Source organism: Bombus huntii, chromosome 9, assembly GCF_024542735.1.
Source record: "Bombus huntii isolate Logan2020A chromosome 9, iyBomHunt1.1, whole genome shotgun sequence".
Lineage (NCBI taxonomy): Eukaryota > Metazoa > Arthropoda > Insecta > Hymenoptera > Apidae > Bombus > Bombus huntii.
Genome location: NC_066246.1, coordinates 7,356,222 through 7,382,446, shown reverse-complemented (window position 1 = coordinate 7,382,446; position 26,225 = coordinate 7,356,222). Strand labels below are relative to the sequence as shown.

General features: G+C 35.9%; 1 protein-coding gene and 1 long non-coding RNA gene across 9 annotated transcripts in view; one reads left to right on the top strand and one right to left on the bottom strand.

The window, feature by feature from the left end:
• LOC126869222 (regulating synaptic membrane exocytosis protein 1) overlaps window positions 1-26,225 on the bottom strand; it is a 153,166-nt gene that overhangs the window by 31,043 nt on the left and 95,898 nt on the right. For all 6 annotated transcript variants that reach the window (XR_007690845.1, XR_007690846.1, XR_007690847.1 and 3 more), the window contains 6 exons: window positions 18,926-19,101; window positions 15,964-16,032; window positions 8,159-8,283; window positions 5,610-5,722; window positions 5,415-5,488; window positions 4,119-4,177 (listed from right to left, as the gene is read on the bottom strand). Coding sequence is in view for 2 of the 6 variants with exons in the window: in XM_050625473.1 (XP_050481430.1) it covers window positions 4,119-4,177; window positions 5,415-5,488; window positions 5,610-5,722; window positions 8,159-8,283; window positions 15,964-16,032; window positions 18,926-19,101 (616 nt within the window). In the remaining 4 variants the exon portion in view is untranslated. The remainder of the gene's footprint in view (window positions 1-4,118; window positions 4,178-5,414; window positions 5,489-5,609; window positions 5,723-8,158; window positions 8,284-15,963; window positions 16,033-18,925; window positions 19,102-26,225) is intronic.
• The window catches only part of LOC126869249 (uncharacterized), a 144,646-nt gene that overhangs the window by 33,277 nt on the left and 85,144 nt on the right, over window positions 1-26,225 (top strand). The gene's annotated exons all lie outside the window — the stretch shown is intronic.

Genomic DNA, 26,225 nt, shown 5'->3' with positions numbered 1-26,225 from the left:
GTGCGATATTTTCAAAATATATAGACATTTTCGCACTCTAACTAGAAATAATTTCAAGATTTCGATTAGATTAACGTAATTGTATACCATAAACGAAGTAATTAATGCCACGTTAACTGAATACCTCCTACGCAACGTAGTAGCTTTGTATAACGTAATTGTAAATATGCAATGTGATATTAACATGATACGTATATATAATTTGTAGCAGAGTATCCTGTATTATTCGGATACACTTTCTTAATTGAGTTTCGTTACATGATATCTTGTTATGTCCAATAGAATCCCATTGGCGCGAGTTACCTACAACCTTTGTTTTCTGCTTTGAAACCTTAATTGTTACAGCCGTATACAACTTTGGCCAACTATGAAATTTCGAGCTTATAATATGCAGTAATATGTTAACATCAGAAAGTAAGATTCTAAGATGCAGTATCTTGCAAACTCCTTCTGATATACGTAATTACAATAATTCTTACGAGAAACACCGAGACACGAAAGCGATACCTACAATAATTAGAAGAAGAATCCTCTATTGATTTGGTCCTGTGTCGTATTTACTTGTAATATTACATCAAACTGGAAAAGTATATTTTGCCTTTCGAAACTTTAACTAGGATTCCGGTTAATCTCTTTCATTACAGAGTATCTCTACGAATTAAAAGTTCAATGTGAAATTTACAAATTCCTTTTCCGTTTTCAACCATACCTCTTAAGTTTATACTCTTTTGGAAGCCAGTTGAAAGTTTAACAGAAATAAAACGGGATTTCTACCGTTTGTTTTTCTTTCGCGCTACGAATACATACATCTTTTAAACTTAATTTCCGTGCGATCGATGAAAGACGAAGCTCCTATCTCTCGACAACGGAGAATATTTGCACAAAGAATCCCAGGAATTCGTCGACTTATTAAATACGCGAACAACCAAGTACCTAGATCGCATTTTTCCCTTTGCCATCGATCTGCCTTTCCTATAATAGATCCGTAATATCCTCGGCGTTCCCCGACCGAATTACCAAACCAGATGCTTTCCGCTTCAGCGATAACGAAACACGGAATCCATCAGCTCTTCGTTCAAGAGCAACGCGATATTAATCGTTTCGTTTCTTTCATTGAAAGCAACGAACCGGACGAAAGTTAAGAAGAAGGCGAAAACATATATAAGATTACGCGACTAATCGATAAAATAAATTACTTGCCTGCTCAAACGAAGGTTACAGTTTAAAACTCTCTCGTAACTTCAACTTAACAACGATCTTATTTATATACGACGTTCACCTATTGTCAGAAACCCTGTATAATTATTTACAGATCCACCCAAAAAACAGAGACACATATTTGATGATACGGTCTATACAGGTAACGTGCTTGATCAAAGAACATGTATCTGTCATACAAAGAGTGATAGGAAAGTCGTTATGTCAAGCAAGCCCGACAGTTGGCCCGAATTATAGTTTACACTGATGCATGGGTGATCCTTAGCTAAATAGCACCTAAACTCGATACGAGAAAGCATATTCTCTTTCTCGTTCGTGGTTCTCGATAGTTTCTAACTGGAAGATTACGTTGTCCATGACGCACGTTATCGAACGAGACATCGATCCAAAGCATATATACGTATTAAGTCGAGTAAGTTTGATCGGAAAGACTCAACATTACGGAAACGTCACGATTTAGTTCCATTTATTTCTACGCCTATATTATTCCTAAATCCGTTGCGAAAACCGAAACGTGTTCACGCGTCGGTAATAATCCGTGATTTTTCCGCAAGATAGAACAGAGGAAACGTTTCTTTGTACTTTGTTGCAGAAAATGATGCAGACTCTAAAAAGAAAACGATGTTATACCTTTTGCTTCGTTCGAACTCTGTCGTGATCGTACAAACGTGAATTCTTTTAGAAATATCTTTCCTCGATGATGGATTAAAAGTGTATGAATTGAATGGTCGATATGATCGAACGATTTTATGTTCGTCACGCATCGAGTATTGATACGCAACGAAAGCTGCGAAATCAAACCTTATGATAATTATTTAACTGATTAATTAGTCGGTAATTAATTAGCTGCGTTAATTTGTCTTTATATCCAATTGTAAAGCGGAGCAAGAACTAGCTGCCACGTGTTTCTTATTCTTTATTTCAAAAAGTCGATCATTTCGTATACGCGAAAATATAGTTTCTGCTGGAAAATTTGTATAAAGCGTAGAATGCTGAGATTAATAATTTCGTTTGTTACAACGTGTCGACTTGATATGTATCGTTGAAAATTCGTGTCGCACGAAACATATTAAAATTTGTTGATAATAATTTATTTCTAAAAAGGGCATTCCAAAGATGATTGACGCGAGTTAAATACTGTCAATAGTTTAAACGTTTGAGAATGTGTATATAGCTTTATATATTATACAATATTGGCGTAAAAGTACATTTTATACCGTCGAATAATTATTTACATACTTTTTCAAACGGTTTACATACTGCTCAAAAATATTCGAAAAGTCAGAAACAATTTCATTTTTCATTTTACGTATTAAAGAATATTACGACACGACAAAAGTGTTAAGACCCAATATGTGATAACGACGTTAGTGTTTGCGCATTACCAAGCCACGTGTAATTGTTTCATCGTTTAAATTCTTTGTCTAAAAATCGTTTAATTTTGAAACTCAACGTCATTGAAACTGTATCGAAAGATAATCAAAATTATTCCAACGATTTATGTAGTAATTATGATACGTTTAGCGTTAAGTTTGTTAAGACGATAGTTTAAATCTTTATTCTGTCGATTTCATAAGAAAATCACAAATAAATTAATTCTTTAATTTCACGTCATTACTTTGTATACTTTAGTGAAATCGATTATTAAACGTTATAAATCCACCGAAACATGTAGATATGTGTTATTTATAAGAGCAGCGTACATCTATTGAAACATTCAATTTCTTTCACATGTAAAATTTAAATGAAATATGGAACGAGGCGATAACAGTAAGCGGCTAAAAACATTTTTTAGTTTATAGTACTTTATCAAAAAACGACGAGAATGGTAAGCTTCTAAAATTAAAATATTCCCTTTTTTTCGATACAAAACGTGTATAAAATTTGGTCTCAGTTATATCTATAGCTATTGCGTCCCTTTAACGAGGTGCGTCAGAATTGGAAATTTCACGGTAACTGAGGAAAATCGCGGCCATCCTCGTTTCATCGAAAACTGTACGCTCGCATCGCGATTTCAATTTTCCAAGTTCCGCGGTTTCATTACGAAATTCATTAAATTCAGACCGATCGGCGGTTCAGCAAATATTTACGATTCACTCTCGCGTTCTAATACACGCACCGTGTACACGCAGCGCAAATTTGACACATTACCGATCGTAGAAATAGAACGGATACAATTTGGAAGCGAGCATTTTCCACGAAGCAGAGTTCGAAACGTTAAAGCCACTTGGAACTTAGGTCGGGAAATTCCCCCACTGCGTTAGTACATTAAAATTCAATGTAGCCGTCAACGATTTCTTCGCGAGGCAGAGAATTTCAACGATGATTCGCCTTGGCGAAATAAAACTGCGAAAAAAGGAGAGAAGAGAGGCGAAAGAGAAATTCAAAGAAAATTCGACTTTGATAGTTCGAGTTTCTCCTCCGTTCTTTCCGCAGACGAATCGGTGAAAATCGTTTCGTACCCTCTGATTCATATCGTAAGAGCACGCGTCATTACTTACATGGAATGTAGCCTTTTTGCTACAGTCTGTCAAATCCGCTGTCGTCATCTCCTATTATTTTATATAATCGTGGTACACGTGGCACACGTAGTTTAATACATGTAAGTATAGAAATACGTACGTAACAAGTAAAATGGCTCGGTAGTCGCATCGGATACGGATCATGAGATATATACAAAGCGAAAGACCGAGAGAGGTGGTGATCACTTCCGGTTTCTAAAGTGTAGGTGGTGCTATTGCGCTTCACTTTCCGCTACACTAACAGAACTCGGTCTAATCGAGGTTTACTTCTCCCGTGTAGTTTATGCGTATGCGTGTACATTGCGTGGAAATGAGAGAAAGAGAAAAAAAGAAAGAGAGACGGTCACGTGTAGGTGTCAATTTATGAACTCGTTATACCGGCGTCTTTGGCAGTTTCCTGCGCGTCGGTGATGAGGGCGTTTTATCCGTTTCCCCTTCTGAAAAACATTTCAGGTTCGTCGTAAGAATAACAGCAAATAGAGACACACCAGGCAGTGTCGCATTTTAACTTTATAACCTGACATATTTGTTTTACTTTTAATGGCTTAGTTATTTTTTATAGACAGGACCATATGGTTTTAGTAGAAACGGCGTACGAAATTGCGTTGTGGTGCAATAAAGAAACGAACATCGCATAAACTAATATATACAGGATATCTTCCTTTGTCGATATCTTCCATTGACATAAATAAGAGAAAAATGTTATATAAGCGTACGAGGTCATTTGAAACTTTATTGAAAAATTCACGACAAAAGTACAAAGCACTAGAGGAATGACGATACACGGAAATAGATTAATATCGTATACAGCGCGTTTTAAAATGTTGGCTGTTTCTGTCAGTAAAAGACTGACGATGATAAAAAATAGAATTTATTACCGTGTAGAAAATTCATTTTATTTCAATTCAATAAATCAATCATCAAGTCTTTACGTACCACTTCACTATACGTATTAATATTTACTTAAAACATGAGTAACGTGAAAATGGAATATGTATATCGAAGGACGAAGTTTATTGTTTCTCTCATATTTTATTTCATTTCAATTTTTATTTTGTGACTCTTCGATAAAACTTCAACTGACCTATGTTCGTGTTTAACATATGTTTTTTTTTATTTACTCCCATAAAACACATTCATAAAATTTGACTGAAGATACTGGGACACCGAATTAACTAATCATTGACATACCTACCAAATAATGATATAACCCAGTTTTTTAAACAGAATGGATATCATATGGAAGTTAAAATCTGCAGATATTAAAAGTAGGAGAAATATTTCAGGCAATAAAGTTAAATATGAACATAGTGCATTTTCAAATGTTCATTTGCGCTGAAACGATATGCAATAGTTTTCTACTCGATATAATGTGCTGCACAACACACAGATTACAAACTGTAATCCATATTTAAAGATAACATCGGAAGGACGAATGCACTACTACTGACAAACGCGTGGAATTTACTCTTTTCCCGTTCTTGCGCGCGTTAAAAACGCGCTTGTCTGTATCGCGCGTGACTGACGAGTCCTCGTTCCGTACAAGTTATCGATTTTAAAGCCGACGATGCACTTCGCCGACACTGTCAGCGTCTAACGATTAGTCGTTTTCGCCTGGTAGCACGTGTACATGACGATTTTCGACGATGCTTTGCGATTCGTTCTCGTACTCACCCATCAGCAGTCCCAGACTTCCCGGCCCTTTTCCCGATGACGGCACAGCGGCTAAATCCTCCGGCAGGTCCCCGCTGCGTGTTTGTGACGCGTAAAAGCAGCGATAGTATACAATAAAGCAATTCGAATGACCAATCTGCGAATTCCATTCGTTCGACTACTTCTCCTCAACGGTCTGTTAGACGTTATACTTACGTGTCGCCAGCATGCTCGACCACCAACTCGATCACATCGTCGCCTCGTTCTGTTATTTGAAGGACTTCTTCGAAACTTCGATCTACCAGAGACACTCCGCCCCACTCTAGCACCTGCAGAAATAAACAAATTTTTATTCGAGTCTCGTGGATTTCGTAGACGTGGTTCACAGACGAACCGGGATTTCAATCATTTCCCGTCTACGGACGAAGATATTTCACGATATAACGTCGTTTCTGCGATATCATAAACCATACGAAACGAGAAACGAGAAAGAATTATTTTTGGAAGCATTAGAACCACTGTCTACGGAAAAGTCGCTTATACGTAAGCGTCTAGCGTAAGCGTAGTCTATTAGAAGACGCGACGATATGTCTACACCGGTCTACGAAGACTGAACATTTTGTTTCATTACTATAATGAAGAGCGACGAGCAAGATGCTTTCATCCTATATCAGTACATTCGTTTATAGCTGCAACATAAGCTACCGACAACGTTAACGCCAGTCATCATGAGGGAAACGCGTAGCAACGAAAATGATTCGCTGCTGTTTCGTGGACAGGTGCACGTTATTTTCAATGGCCGCTGCATGGAAACGTACTTACTGTTGGCATGAGCGCGTCTAATGCGCGTCTATGAAGCAATTCTTCGTAGACGGTGAGTCTTAGATGCAGGAAAGGATCATCTGTAGCTTTGACATTATTTGCTTATCTTACCTTCTTTTTGCATTTCTATAACGACTACACCTAATCTTGTAAATTGCAAACGTATCGTTTTTAGATGGCTCAGATAATAATTCTTAAATAGTGCTCTGATCATTCTCGAGGATACTCGATGATACTCATTTTCAGTAAATCTTTTGATACTTATGAACGAGGGTGTATACCCGAGAAGTTATATACAGGAGGAGAATAAACGAACTTACTGGACGATAAGAGACGGATAATTTGGTTCTAGGAGTAGGACATAGATTTAATCGCGAAATTATATGAAAGAAGTTTGAACCACGGCCGGTTATAATCAGACCAAGAATTGATCGCATCTGTTAAATCTAGAGAACTCGCGAAATCTTCCTACTGTCTTAATTGCTTCGATAAATTTTCTGTTTGAACGGGAATAAACCACAAACCTCGGTGAATTCATTATATTCGGTTCAAGTTATAATTTGCTGTAATACCTAACCGTCCATCTGACAGATAATTCTGTCGTCACTTGTATCATGTGTAAGATCCGTCCATCTGTCTCATCGACTCGTTTAGTATTAAAGAAAATATTGCACCGTGTGACTACGAAGTTTTAGGATTAGCCTCGTAAAAGGTAGAACTCTCGAGGAAATGACTTTAGTTGTTTCAAGTTTTCGATATAAGTTCGTATTAAATTTGTACAGCATACAGCACGATCGTAAAATGTTCGAGTAGCTACGTAGAAATCATCGGCCGAAGTATTTGTGACAGACGCGATTGTAACGAATGGATTTAATAAACATAGGTGAGATTATGATTCTATGAAAATTCTCTGTGCTTATTATCTTCGTTAAACTGTCGCGTATATTTAATATCTTTACGATTCAAAATTAAACGATCACATATTATTGAATTAGCACGATTTCGCAAGATATAGCTTTCCAGTCAACGTTCACGATTGCGGAACGTTTGCGTTGCGCACAGCTGTCGATAACTTAATTAAAATCACAGCTGGAGAGAATGGTTGTCGATACTCGCACGCATTAACCGCTTGCAATATGTTAGCTGCTCAACAGTGGACGCAAGTTGCCAGAACATCTTTATTTTCTTCGGGATCTAAATGGCCATTAAATTTCTATGCAACAGCCTGCATCCATGACACCAATTTTTAGTCATAAAGTTTGAACGTGTGATCGAATTTCTAGAAGAGCGATGCAGCAAATGTAATTTTAAAACGAGTGAAATTTTTAGAAAATCTACTTCGCAAAGAAGATTGGACTTTTGAAATGTTATATCGTGCCAAAAATATGTACGGGAATTGATCATCGAATGATACCGAGGATGTGAATTTTCAATTGTATCGCTTCTCTTATACAATGTTGCCTTGTTATATGTATATTTAATTATAGTTCTACGTAGTGTTAAAATTGTCTTAATATTACGCTTCATACTCCTATGTTCTTCCGAAAATAGAGCAGTAATCATTTCAGCAAAATGATTATAATTTTGATTGCAGCAGGCAAATGAGATAGCTCCATCTAAAATTTGTATTATCATGATAATAGATATTATGGGAAAAGGAACCAGGATTGTCATTGTACAAATGTAATTCTCCGAAGATTTCAGAAATTAACACGCTCCATCCAATTTTTCCTACCCTTCCATATAGCTCCAAAAATCATCGTATTTAAAAGTTTCGAATAAATATCGAAACATCGTTTTCTGAAATAACGTGCCGCGTTATAAGAACATCCATGAATAAGAAATTCGTCAGAATAACGCTCTAAATTCGGACGCTACACGCGTGTTTAATCATCAACTTTGAACGAATACGTTAACGTGAAAAGAAACGTATGAGATCCTACCTTGTCACCGCGTTGTACACCAGCTTTCGCCGCTGGTCCATCTGGCACGGTCCACATCACGTATGCAAAGGTACGTCCATCAGCCACTGTTTTACCACCGATTATCCTTAGGCCAAAACCAGCGGCTGTAAAAATCAGATGAACGTGGAAGGTAGATATCGATAGAACGTGCACGGTTCTGCTACGATGCATTAAATAAATTTTGTCGAACGTGCACGAAAGAATTTCGGAAGTTATACAAAAACAAAGTTCGGTAAAACAAAGTTCAGTGGGGCAACAAATGGATTGACAATTTCATAGTGCTTTCACGATACTAATGTTGATTATTGGGATAAAAATTTCATCGTATTTGATGGCTGCGCAATAATAAATAATATCCGGGGAAGTTGAGCAGGCACGCGGGAAGGCTGACCTTTATATTTGTAAATTGGTATTCATCGCGGCTGGTGAGTTCACCGACAGAGTACAAAATTTCGCGGTATATCTGAAACGCAATCTTTTGTGCGAAATTCTAAATTAAACGAGCTTTACGGCTATAACGCGCGGCCTGTTTCACTCGTCAATCGATAACACGAAATGTCACGACAACTTTATTATTACATGACACCTACAAACGTCATCTGTTCGGTTTTCCCTTTTTTCTTCTTTTCATCGCACTGCCGCCTCGTTACGATTGTCCTGTAATCCATATTGAAAGACTACCTTCCGATTTCCGCGCGGTGCACAAGTTAATGGCGTATTGACGAGATACGTTAAAAGATCGGTATGTACACAGAGTTATTGCGAGTAGATATGAATATTGATGAGCCTGGAGAAACTGCCTCCGACTCGGTTAACACTGGTTTCCCGGTGGTTCGTATTGTACGTGATATTTAGAATCTTCGTTTGTTAAGTACAGACTAAAAAGATTTGTAAAAAGAATAGATATATCGATCGAACATGAACAAAAATAACGTAGAGTAAAAACTTTGTTCGCTAAGTATCATTAGTATTATTTAATCTCCGCTGATGTATTTTTGCAATTAATCGAAGAAAATTACGTGTTATTAATATGCACAACGAATCGAGTTTGTTAGTCAATAAAGATATACAGTATAATAATTAAAATATCGTATCTTTTATTGAAAAATGGTAATTCATTAGGGTATAGATGGAAATGTAGACAAATCGTCGAATCCAATAATTGCGAGGATACGAGTGCTTCTGTGGCTCACTGTAAATGTATCCTCTAGATTTCGTGGTTTATTAATTTTTGATCGAGATATTAAGATATATATTAATTATCACACATTTCCTCTTTCCCGTTGAATCACGGAACAATTTTATACCTAAAGAGCGATTTGAGTGATTGAAAATAGAAGTAACAGAGAACGTTGAAGTGTTGAAGTTAAATCGATATCAGCTTAATTCTCTACAAAAGATAAATGGTATTTTTTCGCGTAAAAAAAAAGAAGAAGAATGGTCGAACGTGATAGTTAACGATCCAATTAAAAAATGCTTCAGAACATAACCTATGCAGGTAAAAAAAAGTCTCACACTTTTGACCATTTTTATAAAACTTTCTAATTGCTATGTGAATCGATGTTTATTAACTTCAACAGTATAATTTCCGTCTACCATCGAATGTTTAACATTGATCGATAGTTTCAAAGAGCGCAAAAATTATTTCGCTTGTAATCTAACAAAATTGGAATCCGTCGTTGAGCTCTACAATCAAAGTAAAGCAACGATTGAATTTCTGTTATCGTACGTCAATTGCCATTAATTTTCATGCAAATACAAACTCAGAAAGTCAAACTCGGAAACGTTAATTTTATCTAAGCAAAGGAGATTACACAGTTATAGACGAGCGAAAGCAAACGACAAACATGGATATTACTCTTGATAGATGTTCGAGTAACGAAGTAAGCGCGTGATTAACACCGAATTAATTTAATACGACTACTAGGACGATTAATGAACCACGTTAGATACGCGGCATAACGTATATAGCAACAGGTTTTAGGGGATTTTAGCGCGATATAGCAATTGCTAGATTAACGAGTCCGTAAGTCATACGAACGAAAGAGCCAGGCTAATCAGAGTCGTTAATCGCTGAGTTCCTCGCGGAAATTTCACTTCGAATCGTCTCTCCTCGTTCCATCTTCCACTCTAACGAATTCTTCGCTTTTTCTTCCGATGAAAGCTAAGGTGGAACACAGCGTTCATAATCCTGGAATGGATAAATCGAAAAAGAGAAAAAGGAGCGGTCGAAAATTGAACGAAGTAGAATGTCGGAGGATGAGAAGTTCGTTGCTCGTATGAAGAGAATCGGGCAGAGTTTTGATGGGCGTCGGCGCGGGAACGCCAATCAAGGGCCGTCATTCAGGCTTAATTAACAGGCTGGGAACAGCGGACCTGCGATAAGGTCTGCAGCCGCAGGCTTGCTCTGGTAATGACGTTGCAGCGCAATTATCTGATCGGTTGGCCGTTTCTCCGCGGAATTTTCGATAAATACTTCGCCAGCCGGAGTCCATCTTGTTAACGTTCGTCCACGGAACGAACGTTGGGCCCAACGGTCGTGAAAATTTGCCTCGCAGATTCGCGGCAAATCGAATTTCCCGTTGCCCTTTCTCCGAAGCGATCGGATTAATTCGCCGAACAGAGCCGGCTCGCTCGCAAAAGTACACAGATAACACGCCAGCATAATACAGCGAAAAGACGCTTCCAATTACGCATTCTCGATCCTCTGGACGTTTATAAATCTTTATAAGGTTGATTTAAAACACGCGAAACGGACAGGATTTAATGCACGAAGACTGAACTGGGTTAGATATAAATGTTTGATGGATGAGGATGAGAGATATTGATACAGGAAGAAGATGAATAGGTTCGTTTTTCAAACTTTTTTACTGTATCATTTCGTGAACTGAATTAATTAAAACTCTCGAGGATACTGTGAATGAGATTTCTCTGTATGATTAGAATGAATGTTACGTAATAGGTTTTATATCGATATTTCTTTTCGTTTCTTTTTTTTTCTTTTTTTCTACAAGCAACACTCTCTTTGTCGCTATCTATATTCTTATTCCTGAATAAATATGAACAGAATATAATAATATGCTGAAGAGGATGATATTTATAAACTTTTCTCATTTAAAAGATACGAATACACGCAATTTGCATGATCAATTCTTATTCCAGTTTGCAGAACTTGTCCTTCTTCCACTTTTATAGATTTTAATTAGATAGAAGTTTTCTGACGATATTATTTATAATTGGCTGCGAATTTTTACCTTTCTGTGATAAAATAGAATGTTTAACCAGTTTTATGGTAATTTGACTGTTTATTTAACAGTTTTACCATCTCTTTCATTCGCAAGGATATCCATATGTGAGGGAAACTGTTCAAATATAATATAATAGAGCTACTTTCACAATAGCGAGATCGTAAAATCAGTGGAACGTTAATGTAAACGTGTTTCGTATATGTCGACAGAAATGTAAGTGGATAAAAATTTGTAACTATGACTAAAAAAGTACGTGCAAATAGATATTTAACATCTGGTCGGTATACTGTATGCAATGTAAGGAAACGAATATTCACGCATAGATCACAGTTGTATTATATTAATCGATACATGAAGCGTTTCGATGCTAAAAGGTGCATTTCGAAAAAAAATTTCTCTACACTTAAGTCAAATATCCTTTATACCTAGTGAAATTGTTTTAAAATCAATTACAGTACTTATTTCAAACTTTGATATTGAAGTATTGTCAAGTATAGTCAAAGAAGTTATTTTTAATTCCACCCTTTTCAAGCTTATTTTTGTACAAAATACTGTTTATCCACATCTTTGTCCAATGTACTTTATCAATTACTCGTATATTTACTATAATTCGTAGGTTTATTTCATTTCAATCTAATAGTGCAAATTAATATATCATAAAAATATAAACAAAGTACTATAAATTCAATTCTAATATAGATACTTCATGTATAAAATATTACATTGTCTACCTTCTGTGAATGCGTTTCGAACACTTGATGTAGCATAAAAGTTCAAACGATTGTACAAGTACCAGGTTTATGAAGTTATATAATGACTTTAAAACGACTTAAAAAATAGTTCAACTCCTTTATGACCCCGTTATTCCTTTGTGCTCTTTATAAATGTCCTCTAAAAAATGACGCACAAGCGACTCAATCTAAAGTTATTACAGAAATCTGCATGTATAGTTCCTCCCATACAAAGCGTGTTTGAAACTGAAGTCTAAAGCAAGTCAATTTATCACCATTACAGCTTTCTTTCGTTTTCCAACTACGGCCACCACGCTATGTCCTATTTTATATGCCCTATAGCGTTTTTGTGAATTTAAAATATTCATGAGGTTTGTCACCTAATTCTAATTATGGCCATCGTTTCGAATAGCCAACTATATGTATAAGAAGGAAAAATAAGATCGATTATTAAAATTGAAATTCTCCGGTAAACAGAATTAAACTAATACCAAAAGTTAATTTTCCTCGTGCTAGTACCATCGATGCTGGTAGAGAAATCTTGAGTTATTCCTGTTCGCCATTAAGCAAATTTTTTCTTGTTATTTCATAGAAAGATGATAAAGTTTTCATATTGAAAGTCTTCGAGAAAGTATTCTGATAAGTCAAGAAAATATTTAATATATCTCAAATGAATGTTTTAATACAACAAGTGGCTTTCGTAATTTGCACTATGTAGACAATTGATTTGAAATGCTTTTAAAAGAATGTAACGCCATCGTGTGTTTGATGCAATGTAACTTGATTTCTCTGCCATTGTTTTTCTAAAGAACAAAGAATAAAATAACTGGTTGCGTTTAAATCCACGAGTTGAGAAGAGAAACTTCAATTTTATCGTTTACGATTGAATTTCAGTCGAGCCAAACGTATGGAAATTAGAGAAGATCGTTGCATACGTACACGATGAGACGAAAAACTACTATGCTACTAAACTCATGCCGCGTATAGTTTCAGTTTCAGAGAAAAATTGTTTATGTTAAAGAGGCAATTACTCAAAAAATGAAAGTACTCTTCTAAAGGACTATAAAAGTAGTAATATTGGTGACTATCAAATCTAAAGGGAGTAATACATTTTTATATTCCACTTTCCGTGAGACGTAGCTGGAAATAGAGAAATTCTGTTCGTTATAACAGCTTCTCTTCAAGCTTGAAATTTCCACGATATTCACATTTGTTGTAAATCATAAATAAATATAATAGAACTACTGAAAACAAGGACCAGAGTAAACAAAGGACAAAGGAGGGAATTTCTCAATGCCTGAATAAATCATTCCCGTACAATGCGAAATTTTATTAACTTGTTGTGTAGCATTCGTGCAGGAGCTCGTTTGACAAACAATGACGAATAAGAGTCGCAGCGGGCTCGTTTGAAAAGGATCGTGATTCCGTGCTAAACAGCGCAAGGCGCGAATAAAAAAAAATATTTGCATGAAAGGAAGTCGTCATTGAATAGATTCGCTGAAATGAACGAGGAATTCAAGAGAAGCGAGAAAATTGAATTTCAAAGCAACAACAGGCTGCCTCGAAAGAAATTATGGCTGTTTGGATCGAACGCTCCGAACATCGTTCAAAACCTATTTATTTACATAGACACTTAAAGAAAATTAGAACGAGAGAAAAGGAGCGGCTGGAGATGAGAGGAAAAAAGAAAGCCGTTTAAAATCACGCTGTACGAAAATTCAACGGAGTCGACTTTCTCTCAAATGTAATTTCACCTGTAACGATAATTTGATCCAACGTTGATGGAAGGTTAATTATAAAAATAAAGATTGGCAACCTAATCTCTGTTGCCAGCAGCAGCCTTTCAACTTTTAAATAACACTGCAAATACATGTAATGCGCGTATTTTTACTGTTAGACGACATTAACAGTTTTAATTGCTTTGTCATTTTTTTTTAATTTTTTACTTTCGTTATTACCTCAAAATCGTAATTATGTAACCTGGTACAATGTATATGATGGGATAAGTATGAAGCCTATAGGATATGTACTGTCTTGAGTGTTAAAGACTCTTGCATAACCATAAATATTTCACTGCGAAATTAATGAAAGAGATAAAAACAGGTTATTTATATTAGATACAAATCTTTTAGGGTTACTAGTATCTACTATAATTTTATATTTTACTATCCATATCCGAGAGCAATGCAAAATTTCTATTTACGAGTAGATGTACTCTTAAAGTGGTGTACTTGATAACATTTCGTGTCTTGCACTCTGAAGGCTCGTACGAAATCGTCCTTAACCATACCATATAAATGTAAAATGTATAAGACAGAGAAGAAAACGCAAAGGGAAATGAGCCGTACATTTAGACATTATCTCTACGTATATAGCGTGAAATGGACTTCTGTGTAGAACCGTGTACAAAGTATTTACGCAGAATATGTCAAAAATGTGCGTGTGTACGATAAGACGTTGGAAATAAAAAATTTAATTAATTTTACACAGCAAAGATAAAAGATAATATACAATGAAACACTGGTACTCTGTGAAGTCGTCTTAAGACGAAACTTATCTCCATTCACTGCTACATCATTAAATCAAACAAAACTATTCAACTTCGAACTTTAAACTTGGAACTTCAACAACGTCTAAAGGTCTCCGACAAATAGCTGATTTAATTAAACAGCACGCGTATATATTTCAAAGTAGCGCGCTAGTTGTTTAATTATTCCAATTATTATTTATCTTGTTCGTGATACTTTTCTTCATTTTGAAAAATTCTGTAAAATGCCATTACCGCTTTCTATTCGATTGTAAAATTGTAAAATTTTCAGTACATGATATATACTTCGCAGATTTACGACTTCCATGTATCTTTATCCAACAAACGATTATCGTATCGGAAAAATTAAACAACGTTTTGCACGAATTGTGGTCAAGATAAATACTTCGTACATTCGATTTAACAACGCTTCCTCTTCCCCCATCTTTGGCTAATAAATTTGCTCGAAATTTATGAGAAAGGCAAGCAAAATCAACCAGTTGACGAGTAACATTTTTACCAATACCTTGGATGAAACTACAGAGGTATGAAACTGGAAATAATTGTTAGTATCTATGGTATCGCCGTTAACGCGAGTAAATTCGTTGCAATAGACTCATGCATGCATCATTGGTTTCATTGAAACGAATTCTAATATCCGCGGACACAATCGACCATTTTAATGCGTTCGTACGATATCTTTTTATTGAATTACTCGCGTATGGGTTTTATACTATTCACGAGGCTCGCCTATGATTAAATATTAGATACGGAAATTAATTTTAATTTGTTCGTGTACTATGATTTTCCCGAACTTGATGCCCTAATCAATTTACTGCCCTGCTGTAAAGGAGTGTAAAGCGAGCAAACGTATCTGGCAACCCGACGAATAATTAAATATGACGCGTACACCGGCTAGACCCATGTCACTGTTTTCATTACTTTCGCTCTATACCAACTTTTATGACCGCGTTTTATCTCGTTTACCCAGCTGGTTAACTGCGTTCTGTATCCCTGAATATCTACACGCACATTAAACGTTCGATTGGATTCGAATAGCGACTCGATATTCGACAGTAAAAATAGGAAAATATCGTGTACGCTGAACATGCTTTTACGCCCCCGCTTCTAGGTATTACAACGTCTATCTATCTCGTATATAACGAAACGAAAAATCGATTAGTATTATAGTTAAATGACGGATAATACGGAAAAGAGAAAAAAATTCAGAATATGTAAAAAAGAAAATCAATTCGTGCTAAATTATCGTGTACTCACTCCTGTGCCCTTTGTCTAAAGTCGGATCTCTTCTTAGTTTTATCCTTCTCTTTGCATTCACCCATGGCGCTGTAATGAACGATAAAATAAAGTGTGGACATTTATTTTTCGATTCCAATTTAAGAAAACGATTTATTCAGTTTACAGAAATAGAATAAATGGTAGAAGATCAGTGGTTTTTAAAAAAGAAAATCTGCTTTCTTGCAACGAGACAAGCGATCTTGAAAAGTATAAAGAAAAAGGTGTTTCTGTTAATACCGACGGTCAATTGGTAACAAAAGAGGAATCTTTGACGCGTCGAAAAAGATTACGTTAGTTTTCCTTTTTATAATGCAGACGCGTGACTTCCACTCGATGTAGCGTGAAAGCGATTTCGTTTATACTGTACCCCGAATTCTAGTACCGATCGATGCTCATTCTTGCAGAAAGTGCGGCTTGATGTCTCTTAGTATTTTTTACTAGTGCTGGATATTTTCGTGAAGGGCAGCGAAACGAAACTGAACATCAATTGACAAAATGTTTCCTCCGCGTCGTCGCGAAAAGATTGACAATCCAAGTTCAAGAAACAAATTGAATGAGAATCATCATTAAGAAAATTGAAAATCATTTCATTACCGAAGCAATTTCATTCTTTAAACAATTTTCTTGTGTGCCGTATCATTCCGTTTGTTTCGTGCTTATGTCGTATACCTCCTTCAAGCGAACTTTATGGAATTTTTGTAAAGCTTATTATTTGTTGAACTGTCTGGAAATATCTAGCAGGCTAGACACTTCTATTTTCGGCCGAAATTGAAATTTTCTAGAAACTATCGTAGAAAAGCTTCTCATATCCGTTTTATGACGACCTTCGCAGGAATCTGTACACTGATAAAATTTCATATCCCGCTAGATCCGTTAGAAATTGCATCGAAAAATCGGGTTTATCTTTTGAGATAATCTTCACCTTGCTTTATGTTCAGCCCATCTTTTTTTATTTTCCTATTTGGACAACTATATCCCGACGGATATACAGGTACTTTCATTCTTTTGAAAAATGTCCAAAGCAGGTGCTACATTCGAAGAGACTTTAAAGGAGAAGAAGATTCTCCATATCTTGTTTTATTTGATTCTAAACTTTCCTGTAATATACTTAGCGTAGAGAATAACAGGTGCTATCCTTCAAATCTGCATATAGCAAGGTACACGGGGTATATTTGCATTCAGACAAAAATATTATCGTATGAATATTAGCATATGGATTTTGCGATATCGTTGTAAATACTTTCCAGTATCGCTATATCTTTTCTCGTATCTTTTCGCTAAAAATAACTTTTGCTTTTAATTTCGAGCTTTTTACAACTCGATGAGAAACCTCGTTTCTTATTTTAAATATATTTTGAATACATAGAAAAATTAGGAATATCGTATATTTTAACATACGCCGCATAAGATGAAACTCGACGTTTAATTAATTTTTCAAGTCAGATATGTAGGAGGATTTTTCAATTGAACAAAATCCTACGGCTTGAAATAACCAGCTCTGAAAACTGTCCCCCGATGGAAATTGCAAATTTCTGCGTTAAAGTAATTTATGAAATTTCCTTTCTCCTTCTAATAAGAGAAAAAGGTATTAAAAATAACCTATTTCATCTCGAGCACGATGGAAAAAGCGACGAATGATTACGTAAAACCGCTACTAGAAACGTCTTGTCACAAGCTTTTTTATCAGAATTTTCTCTGATCATTACCATTTACTGAGTTTTTTACGCTTCATTGCCTTAATATTTTTATGCGCAACTTTTTTTCACTTTTCCCCTGCGGATTCATTATATATATTACTATCAAACAATTTTTGTAAATGTCGCTTCCAACGTTCACAAAGCTGTTTCCTATTATAACGAACGAGCTTGGAAGGATATTCCGCTTTTTACTAGAAAAGCACGGTTCCAGATTATCTACCAAATTAAATTCCCCATTCCGAATTAAAGGAATTTAATTACCAGCAGGGGAGAAAGCCTCCTATTTAGAACATAATACCGGCGAATTTGTTTGGATCTGCCTATCAGTGTCTTATATGTTTAGTTTTGAAAAATCTGCTAATGTCAACTGTTCTTCGTTATTCCTTTCATCGCTAATTCATTTACTTTCTATATTCGTTGATTTTTTTAGTCCAACGAGCACGGTCTTTTAATAACTTTGCGTTAAAAATCCACGACCTTCTTTTCTCTCTTCGAAATCTAACGTAAATAAAAATTTGAATCTCATTAGAGAAGTGCCCTCAAGAATTTAAGAATAATTTCGTCTCTGTTGGACTTGAGAAAATAAAATAACAACGTGAAATAAAGGAGACGAAAGAACGGAAAAAGATACAAAGTAAAATAATCCAGGGGAAGAAGAGAAAAAAGAACAATAATTAAAATAATAATAAAATTGAAATTACATTCAGCAAGAAAAAGAAGAGAGAAATACCTTGCAAGAACGAGGTTCGTTGGATAATTAACGAGAAAAGTTACAAATCTCGAAAGCATCCCGTACGAAATACACGCTATTACGTACCACATCGAGAAGAGGATATAAATAAAGAGAAATTTTCTCGCATTATTCGTTTTCCTAATTGGATCAGCGTAAATGGCGCTTTCGTTCCATAAGCAACTGCAATGACCTAAATTCGACATTTAAACATTCGACTGCATCTCGGGTCCATTTATTCTCCGTATCACCCTTCTACTTAACGATCTCCGATAACGTCGGTATTAGTGGAACATTATATCTCTGATTTTAGTTGCGTCAAACATCCTACGTAGCAAGACTTTTGCTCGAGGATCCGTGAGAGATCCTCGAAGTACCAAGATAACCGTCGAAGTTATTGTTAGCAGATAACGCGCCTCGGGCGCGAAGGAAGCAATGAAAATCTCGCAACGCGCTAATATCAAATAACATTGGAAGGATACTTTAATGAAAGATTCTACTACGAGATACTTACTCATGTCATTGTCCGCGTGATGAATAACGATCTTGATACTTTCTCCATCCACCAGGCTTCCTTGTCGAGCAAGCTCACGATCTTCAGCTGCGACTCTATTCACTGCCGACGGAGGTACTTTGGCAGCTCCTGAAGAACCCGAAGATGCCAATCCCTTTATCGCGTTTATATCCGGTCTGAAATCAAAACGTCACCAGTTGATTTTATATCGGAATACGGGAACATCGATGAGAAGTAAGAACGATGGAAAGGAGAATGTAGGAGTAAAAAAGGAATATTGGAATATCGAAGCTTAACTGTAACGAATCGTGTACATCTACACAAAAGTTTTAATGGTTTATACGAAGAGAAGACACATTTTGATTTATTTAATTCTTTGTTAAAACAAAAAGAACAAAACACTTTGGTTTATTCTATTAATTGAAAATGATACTTGATACTTGAAAAATATATTTGATGTGGGCCATGTAGATGTTTGTGCGTTTATGAAAGATTTGAATTTACGAGAACTCGAATATACATAATATGCAAAAATATATAAAACATCCAAAGTAAGGTACTTGTTGTAACATTTCAAGGATGAGGCGATTCTCTATTTACGTTCCATTTCTTTAATCCTATTTATAAAAACTGAAATTTCCATAAAAATTTGCCATCTATCGATAATTCATTTTTATGTGAAGCGAAAACCGTACTACATACGAACGATATGTTTTTTCGTATAACCTTCGCGTCGAGTACTAACAGTTTAAAAATCATACGATGAAAACGTTGGATGAAATATTTCACAACGATAATTTCATCATGAAAAATATAAAGAATAACTTACTACACGCGGATACATGTTTAGAATATTGCGACTGTACGATGCAAAAGTAGATCTCATTATTCGTTCGTTAAATCATAATGTTTTGCGGGATTACAGTTTTGCTAAAATTCCCTAATTCCGTCACATTATTAGTGGAATCAGAACACAATGCAGAAACTTGCTAAATTCAGTTTCCAGGTTGTCTATTTCGTTTCGCTTCGGTATCGATAATTAATCGTGCGTAGCATGAATCGATTAATTTGTGCAAATTGAAATGATTCGAAATTACGAGAACAATCGTGATTTGAGACAGTGCACCGGTTTCGCTGCCTCTTTGAAGTGAATTTAATTGCGTTTATCTGTTAGTACGTGTTTCGTTCGTGTTTCCTGCGAAGAAAAATTGATTCCAAAATGGAAAGACAAAAATCTCAACCAGCACTCATTTAGAGAAAGAATAAATTTCTCTGTTCCTCCTTCTCTTAACAATATCGTTAATGCTTTCGAATTCTGTAACAGAATTAATTACGAAATAATAGAAGTAAATTCTATAACGTTGAAATAGAGTGCGCAAGTTTATATATACTATACCAACCTATTAACTAATTCAGGTTTCCACAAAATAACGATCAAACGTTCTGACCAGCTGAATCGAATGAAACCTGAGCCAACACCATTTCAACTAGTCGAAATACAGCAACAAATTCTATTCGCTGGTATTTCGTGTACCAAAACTCAGTAATTACAATCGAATCCTCTTACAACGCTGCTTCGCTTAGAAACATTTGAATTAGCAGAGAAAAACATACCGATTCGAGGTTGAGGGCGGAGGGCACTTATATTCGTCATCTTCGTCTTTCTTTCTCCATTTCCACGCGAAATCCTAATTAATCTGCTTCTCGAGCGAAGCAACTAAAACGACCAAAATACTTTAGGACGCTTTCGTCACGGTCGGGAAGATCGAGTGGCTTAAGTAGGTTCATGCTCGAAAACCGCTGAATTAAGTGAAACACGGCATTCCGCGTGGCTTCTGCTCGACTTGCTCGTGATTTGAACAATCGGTACGACCGATTTGAATACATCCACGGGGAAAAAAGCCCGGGATGGTGATTAAGCGTCGTTGAAAAAAGAAAAGAAAAAGAGAAAAAGAGAAGAAAAAAGAAAAGTAAAAGTTGCGAGTTGCTGGATATACCGTCGTGAATTATCGTGGATCTTCCGGCATAATCACGCGAACTTTTCCAATAACCGAGAATTCAGTGGAAAAAACGCAGTGAAATATTTTTCACAGCAGTTTTAATCGTTTCTGAAAACTTTGCCGGTCGGAACGGTCTGATATCTGGCCGTTGAAGCTCAAACTGTTTCTTTTTAAAGAACCATCGGTCAGTGATTTTAATCCCTGGTTCGGTTGCGATTGGCTGACCTTTACTTAACTCTTTGCCAGACCACCTTAATGGCTCTGCGCAACATTGCATCACGACCTTGATATTGGATTCGAGATATCACAGTGTGCTACAAGCAGTTCTCTAAGAGCCTGGAGAGTTTCAAACATATGGAAATTGACCTTTTAAGTCAAATTTGCTACACGTGTGGATTTTCTAATTACGGTCAACTGATATCGTCAATATTGTCACGAATTTACAAAAATTGTTGATTTTATCGTAGTTGTAAAATGTAAATTAATAATTATTTGAATGATCCCAATGTTCTCGTATCTTGTTAGCTTTTTACAAAATTCTAGAGGAATTTTAATGGGGTTATTATTTTTGTTCGTTACTTTTTATTATTTTCTTTATTGTCTTCGTTTATTGCACTGAATATATCATAGACTTATGTGGATTATGAGAAAATATGTATTGTACAACAAATATACCATTTATCGATTAATTCTAAGAATTAGAAATTTTAATTGATAGCTTCTTTTGCTTTTGATAACTGGTGAATTCATCGTGTCCCGTGTAATTCGTATGTTCTTTCCATTCGATCCATCGTTCGGATACACTTGTGGATCGTAAAATAGAACATTGTCGTTTATTTGAAGAAATAAAAACTATATTCTGATCCGCGGATAAAAATCGAGACAAAATCGGTGATTGAAGCATTACGCGCAGAATACATACAGAACCGTGTCGGAACGATTAGAAATACAAAAACGGAAGTAAAATACCGTCGATGTTTCATCCTTTTGTTCTTTCCCTATACCTCTCTTCTTTCCCCTTCGTCGACGAAGCTTTTTGTTATTTGCGCAAGTATTAAATGCGTTTTTACAAAAAGATTGTTAATTGCAGCGATATATCAAGTTCGATCCAAACAATATCTCTTGATATTCTACGTTATATTTACAATTACACGTATATGAATCAGTATCGAATACCATGAAAGTTGATAATTTTCAGTGTAATTACGATAGGTAATTCTAATTTTGAAATCGTCGAAGACAAAACGTGTGTTTCCCTCTGAATGTCACAGTGCAAACACGGAACACCGTCTAATCTACTTTCAAGATCGTATTAACTTGCCGAAAACGAAGGAATACCTTCGTCTTCGAGGAGAATGCAATTGCCGGCGTAATTCGTAAGTACGCAAACCTAATGAAAATCGAGAAACAGCCTCGTCCCGGATATTAATAACAAGCCAGTTGGCGGGGACACGGCTGAGAATTCAGGGAAATTCGGATGGATGCGCGGAACTACGATTACCCGTGTACAGGAGAAACGAGGCTGCAGCCGAAGCAGGACGTGTTCGCGGGAGATTGCATAAGTGTGGCATTAATTATTTCTGTAGTGGCGGGAACGTGGTGTTTGCGATCTACTCGACTTTTTGCTGCTTCCGCGCCCAGCCCTGCACTTACGGGGGTAGAAAAGGGCGGAAATGCCGGCAATTTCCCACTCACGGACGGGATCTCCGGGAATTACACCGCTTTTTAACGCTTTAATCGTCCAACGTCTTGCCTTGCTTCTTATTTTCCTCTCGGAAAAACAATTACGAGGTACGGGTTTGTACAGCGTCTTCAGGCGCAACGTGTACTCTACTGCTGATTCTAAAATGGAATATAAACTGCGGACGAAGAGGAAATTTGTACAGTAGAACCTCGATTATCCGAATCTCCGTTATCCGAATTCTCTATTATCCGAATCCTCTGTAATCCGTACGTTTCATTATCCGAGCACGTTTCGCATGTAGAAAGTTCAATCCTCTAGAAGAATTTTTGCTAACTGCCAAGGAAAGAGAGATACAATTTCACAAGCAATTAAAAGTATCGCTGTTATATAGTGGCATCTGATTGGATGGCCGTTAAATATGTGATACTGAAAAGAGTATGGAAAAAACCAGCGAACTACATCGAAGAGACACCACGCAGGAGGAAATTAAAAGTATTATTACAAGTGTAGGAGAAACTCTTTCTGGGTTGTTACAGAAACGCTCTTTCTACGATATCAGAATTCGCGATAACGCCGATATGATTGAATGACTTCAAGGTGCTGTATTGTTCTTCAATTGATCGTGACGTTGACTAATGTTATGTGTGCTTCGAATAACGGATTGGTACATGAATATAATGCGGTAATGATGACATCCTTCAACATTTCGAGGTATTTCGAGACTTTGGAAATAGGGTCAAGATGGTAAGAGGCACGAAAAGAATGTAATCTTATCGAATTAAATCTTCTCAAAATGTTGTGTAATTCAGCAGCTAAAGAAATTCGGAATTCATAACTCCTTAGCATATTTTATTTCATTATTTATGTTTTTTTTAATATGTACATGAAGATGAACATGAGAGGAGCAACTGTTATTCGAAAATTCTCTTATCTTGAAATTAATTCGGATAATTGTAATACCATTGTAATACCAAGGTTTTTCAGAAGCAGTTACACGTATCCTTTGATGTAATATAAATTATTAATAAAGATAAACGAATTTAAGTTTAATCCTCGAATTGCAAGTCATTACGATATAAGAAATTTTCTCCATCTTGTGTCTTCGCTCTTTAAGAACATAATTTGCTATTCTTTACTGGTTTCGGGAAAGAACAAGATTACAAACTTTAGATTTGTTCTCGGAATCTTCTCTGTTTTCGAATGAAACAGGAAAAAACGAAATGCCTTTCGACAAAGACATTTCAGATCCGTACCATTCAAAGTATCTTTCTGGAACATGTCCTTCCGGATAGCTTTTTCCTCAGAATCTTCCAACATCTTGATATGTAGTACGAAGAACTTTATACGTTAAAATCTCTAAATCCGCAAGTATCAACTCTAAATATTTTGTAAAGATACACAAGACATCTGTATTACGAAGATATGAAAACATATAAATACGAATATCTAAAGGAGCCAATAAAGAAACAGGAATAGTTCGGGAATATCATAAAGACATATGTCTAACATAAATTTGAAATGTGCATCGAATACGAACGGTCGATAAACCGTATAAAAATGAAACGTATTTTTCCATGTTGTTCGATAGAAGATACGAGAATTTGACGAACCACAAGGAAATTCTACCGTACCTTATAAACGTCCAACATATAATAACATGGATAACGATAAATGCACGATGTTCATCGAGAATTAATAAATTCAAACTATTCAAAGTATATTCATAAAATGTTATTCGATTCAAAGTAAAATTCAGTTCCCTCTGAGCTGCTATTCCTTGAAAGTAGGTCTCTTATCTTCTTTCTTCAAAGAGAAAATATTTCGTTTGTAGGGAGGAAGTCTCCGAGGACTTAGAAAAGGAGCTGAACCTGAACACTGAACACATAGACCGCACGACGCGAAAGTTTCTGTTTCGCCATACACAAACAGAAAGAAGGGCAGAAGTAACTACATTACGGGCATTTTGTAATACAGTATCTGTTGTTACGTGTATTTGAACAGAGACGAATACAAGAAGTTTCGAGAAACAGATTAATAAAAATGACATGGAATTAGGAACGTTCTCGTGTCTATCCTGAAACACAAAGAAATTTTCATTGCGTGTATTCTCATAAGGCAAATGAGTCGAGAACAATCTTTCAGAAATAATTAAAATCGAAAGAAATATCAATTGAAATTCAGTTTTCACATATTCTACGCTTATGTACGTACGTATGTAGATCTTCTCGGAAGGTTATATATAATACTCATTTTTAAAATATTTCAATTATGTTACTGATAAAAATTAAATGGCGATAAATGGCACGTTGATGATGAGATAGATTGCAAAGGATTTTTGCAAAGAAAACGATAGCAGTTGGAGAAAAGAAGGACAAAAAGGAAAGAAAAAGAATGTCTACTTTTAGAGATTTTTCGATATATAAATTTTTTAGATCAAATATATAAATATATAGGACTTTCTGCGTGACTAGTTAAGACTATAATACCATAGTTAAGACTATAGAGTATAAACAATTGCTTTTCATAAACAATTCATTTAATCCTGTTCCTTTTCCAGTGAATTGAATTATTTAAAACTGATTTTGCGACCTTCCTTATTTTTCTCCTTACTCCTCAAGCACGAAGTTTTTCTATCATTATTTTTTTCAATATACCGAACTATTAAAAAAATAAAAGAGAAGTAATCGCGACATAGTAAATCGCACATTAATGGCGGTAATCCATGAAGCGATTGATAACGAAACCCGATAAAACCAAAAGCATTGATGTACATAGATAATGATAATTAATTAGTCGGCGGAGTATATAAAGCGAATCTGAAATGTTGGCCAGGCAAGTCGCGTGTACGGTAACCCAAAGTTTGGATATTTAGAGCGTTTTTCTCTCCCAAACGCAAAATGAAAGGTAAGCGAGTTATTTTAGTGGATACCTACGAATAATTTATTCGGTGAAATGCCAATGAGAATTAGAAACTGGAATTTGAGTTATTTACGCGAAATTAAATCTAAAATAAATAGAATCTTGATCATCGCTTTCTTTTCATATCGTATATATTCCACGCTATACTAAAACGAGTACGTGGCACAATCGAATCGTGAAATCTCCGTTATCTGAACTAATAGGAAGACAAAATTCCTCCATCATTCTGCTCGATTATTCCAATTTTTATGAAATTCAAAATCTTAGCCGAAATATTGCTTCGAAAGTGGATTGAACCTCGTAGAGAAATGATTCTGACAGACCTGTTCTTGTCCTTTTTAGCCCTGGTTTTCCTTGTTCTTGTGGCTTTCCTGATTTACGTAAACTGTAAGAGTCAACAGAGTCTAGACGCTTATGCACAAGATTGTGAACTTATAACCGAGAACCAGCCGATGATTGCTCATAGATGCAATTGCAGCAGTTTTATCATTTGTACGGTGAATCCGCCAGTTCTCATGTCGTGTCCAGCCGGCCTGCACTTCAATCAAAAGATACAAGTTTGCGATTACAAAATGAGCGCGAAATGCGTTCCCGAAACAGGATGTCCACCTTCGTAACTATCAACCTGCTAGTTTTACGAATTCTATTTATTCCATTTGTCTCTGTATAGAAATATCTTTCGTAGTCATTGAACTGT